At 51.3% G+C, this 3,906-nt stretch overlaps 1 protein-coding gene across 1 annotated transcript; it reads right to left on the reverse strand.

Moving 5' to 3' along the window:
- Positions 1–2,004: 2,004 nt before the first annotated feature.
- LOC106000249 (olfactory receptor 13G1-like) lies at positions 2,005–2,919 on the reverse strand. Its single transcript, XM_013035496.1, has one exon. The coding sequence runs from the start codon at positions 2,917–2,919 to the stop codon at positions 2,005–2,007; it is 915 nt and encodes a 304-aa protein (XP_012890950.1).
- Positions 2,920–3,906: the final 987 nt, after the last annotated feature.

A 3,906-nucleotide genomic window follows, 5' to 3' on the forward strand; every position in this document is an offset into this window, starting at 1 on the left:
AAAAGAAAGAACAACAAAAAACCCTGCAGTAATTCATCTGACTCAGACTAAAAATTCACATGTGACTCCACAAGAATAAAATTCAGTGTATATATACAAATAAACACAGAGACAGAACATTAAGAACACCAGAATATCAAGAAAGACTATCGCTGCATGAATTTCAAGTATTTTGCTTTTTCAAAAGGATAATTATATTAGAATAAAATACATACTTACTAGGAAGAATTCTATGGTTCTTTTTTGAGGATTTGAGACACAGGGAACAAGAGCAACCCGGAGTGCATGTCAGTCAGGAATCTGGGCCCCCTTGGGGATCCCCGAGGCGCTGGGGCCCGTGCTTGAATGGACCCACTGGGCCCAGGGTGCCCTCCACTGCTAGGGTTTATAGAGCTGGCTCTCACAGTATCTTGCCTTGTATTTCATCTCTAAGAGCACATCCAACAGCAATTCTTTCTGGCATCAGAGGACCAATGGTAGGCATGTGAACACATTTATGAGCCCCAGCTCAGGTTGAGTCTAGAACCACCATCATCAAGACTCCACCACCATTTGGAGCAAGGCCCTTGTGCTGGACTCAACTGTAAATGCTTCCGCTCACATCACCCAAACCCTCACCCTACTTCCCACAGGAACAGGGAACAGGACTCATATGGGGGGATAGAAAATGGTCAAAGTTCCTTTGCCAATCATGTCGCTAGCCTTGGCCTGGTGTTTCCCAAACTAAGGAACTAATTGGCAGAATAATCATCACACCATTCATTTATTATGGCAGTGCCTTAGATGTACCTGGTGCAAAGATGAAAAGATGCTCTCCTCACCAGCAAGAGGCTACAGTCTAGTCTACAGTGTGGGAAAAAGCCTCTATTAGGAGAAGGCAATACAAACGAACACAGAAAAGACAGACAAACCAACATGGAGGGGACATAAAAGCCATCAGGGGAAAAACATGCATGTCGACAGGAAAGGGACATACAAGCCAACATGGAGGGGAGACACAGCACAACATAAAGGAGACAAGACAGTCAACGCTGATAGAACAGACAGGTCAACAGGGAACTGAAAGTCACATCAACTAGAAAATAATGGACAAGTCAACGTGGAGAGGATAGCCCAGTCAACATCAAGGGACAAGGACGAGCCAACATGAGGGAACAAATGTGCCAAAACAGAAGCCAAAGAGTTCCACAGATCCCCTCTAGAATACGGCTCAGGCCAGGAATGGGGCCTGGGGCGATGGCCAGAGTCCCTGCATCTTGGGAAGATTTGTCCCAAGAAGCTGGCTGCCTCTCTCTAGGGGCCTCTTGCGGTCTCCATCCTGGCCACTTCTCTCAACCACACATGCTCACACACCCTGACCTAATCCTGCTCAGAAGAAATTCCAAAGAGCCTAATTTCCAGGGCTCTTCCTGGTACATGGAAGTTTCCACACCCAGAGCCACAAGTGGTCAGGAAGTGGCCAGCTGGCACTGTTGTGCACTAGACAAGGGAAGAAAGAAGCCGTCTTGGTCACTCTCACGCCCACATAGTCACTCACATTTTCAAAGGCACTGTTAGGATGTCACCTTCAATGTACTACAGCCTGGAAACAAACCATTCTCAGAGACTGTACTTATAGAGAGATCTGTCCTCCTGAAGCCCAGTCCCCTTCTTCCTCAGCTTTCTAGCTCATCTGCCAGCTGTAGCTCAGACAAAGGCCCCTATGACCACAAACCCACGAGCCCTGCATTAAGGGAAGACAGAGCAGGGGGCTGTGGAAAGGGATACACTACGCTGGATGACATCTAGTATTCACTTAGCCCTTGAGTTCAGTCTCTGGATCGCTATGGATCCTCCAGGACATTCCCTGGTCACCCAGTTAAATGGGCTGGGGGAAAAGATGTGTTGCCACAGTATCAGCGTGTTACGGCGGTCTCTGAACAGAATGTGTTCTGTGGAGCAGGACCTGTTCAGCCAGCACAGAGCCCCCAATGAGACAGAGCAGGGAGCTGGTGCCATGCAGGCTCAGCTGCAGGACAGAAGTCTCCTGAGTGCAACTTTGACATCTTTGTTCCTCAGGGTGTAGATGAGGGGATTCAGGGTGGGTGCCACAGAGGTGTAGATGACAGATACCACCTTGTCCCTTTGCAGTGAGTAGCTGGACGCAGGGCGGATGTACGTATAGATGACCGTGGAGTAGTACATGGTGACCACCAGGAGGTGTGCAGAGCAAGTGGAGAAGGCACGCCGCTTGCCCTCTGCTGAGCGGATGCGCAGAATGCTAGCCACAATGAGGCCGTAGGAGAGCATAATCACAGAGAAGTTTCCCACGGCCAGGATCACGTCGGCGGCGAAGGCCATGGCCTCGTTGAGGCCCGTGGGGGCACAGGAGAGCTTCAGGAGCGGGGGGATCTCACAGAAGAAGTGCTCAACCACGTTGGAGCCACAGAATGGCAGGCGCATCGTGAGGCTAGTATTCACACAAGTGTTGGTCAGGCTGATGGCCCACACAGCAGCCGCCAGGAGCGTGCGGGCTCGGGCGCCCATCCGTGCGCTATAGTGCAGGGGCCAGCAGATGGCCACGTAGCGGTCATAGGCCATTGCAGAGAAGAGCAGCAGCTCTGCCCCCATGGACCATGTGAAGAAGAAAAGCTGGGCCATGCAGCCCCCCCAGGAGATGGTCCTCCTGGCCACCATGCAGCCCAGCAGCTTGGGTAGGATGGTGGAGGTGCAGAGAATGTCCACTGCAGCCAGGTTGGTCAGAAAGAAGTACATGGATGTGTGCAGGGCTGGGCTGGCACTGACCAGCACCACAATGAGCAGGTTTCCCAAAAGGGCAGCAGTGTAGAGGCCGAGGAAACCGACAAAGAGCAGCGGTCGCAGGTGAGGAGCTTCTGAGAATCCCAGGATGAGGAACTCAGTGACCAGAGTCTGATTCATCCCAGGGCTGGTGTGTGACCCAAGCAAGTGTGGGCCGCTGCTCTGTCTTGGTGGCTCCATCGGGAGCTGGAGAGAAAACAAACCAGTTTCAGCTGGTTCTACAGAGCCTACTGCTCATGTGGCCCATTCAGAGACAACATTTCAAGCACTATGATGAGAGAAAAACAGAGTCTGGGCCACCACATATTGCAGAAAGAGTCACCATTTAGGGAATGAGAACTCCCCCACTCTTGCTCTCAGGATGCTGAGACAGCAAAATATCTGGGATTCACTTCATGTAGTTGGGCAGTCCGGCCCAAAGAGCCCTAAGCATGGGCTCTGCCCTGGGGGGGTGGGTCTCCCAGGGAAACTCCAGGGGCCTGAGTTCTATCTCTTGAGAAATTGCAAAAGATGTGTTTGTTAACCAAACAAGCAGTGAGGCACGGCCCCTCCCCTCCCCTCCCGGCTAACAGCACTGCGTGTCTGGGAGCGTGAGCAGTGAGGCACAGCCCCTCACCTCCTTCTCTAATGCGCTCAGCCAGATCAGCCACGACCTATGCACTATTGGACGTGGTGGGTGCGACTGGATGTGGCAGAGCGAGGCTGTCTGTGGGGTGTGGGGCAGGGCTGAGCTTCAACTCCAGACCCTCTGCCCTGTGGGTGCAGCTCACTCATCTCCACGGCAAGGCTCACTTGGCCTGACCAACTTCCCAGCTGGAACCAGAGGCCTCCAGATAAACTTTAAACAGTGTCAGCTCAGGCCCGTGTGTGCCAGCTTCAAAATCATGAGATGAGAGCATATGGCTTGGCTTTGAACACAAATTATGACTAGGCTTGGGGATACTAATATTTGCTTAGAATTTCCCATTTGTAAATATCTAAGTAGATCATACGCATTTATAATTTCGTTGTCAGATGTTTTGTAAACCTGGGGATGAAGCAAACTATTTTCTAGTTGGCTTAGTTCTCATCTCTCCTCCTCTGTCTGCTTCAATATCTGGGGGTTTG

The sequence above is a fragment of the Dipodomys ordii genome, unplaced genomic scaffold (genome assembly GCF_000151885.1).
Source record: "Dipodomys ordii isolate 6190 unplaced genomic scaffold, Dord_2.0 Scaffold213, whole genome shotgun sequence".
Taxonomy (NCBI): domain Eukaryota; kingdom Metazoa; phylum Chordata; class Mammalia; order Rodentia; family Heteromyidae; genus Dipodomys; species Dipodomys ordii.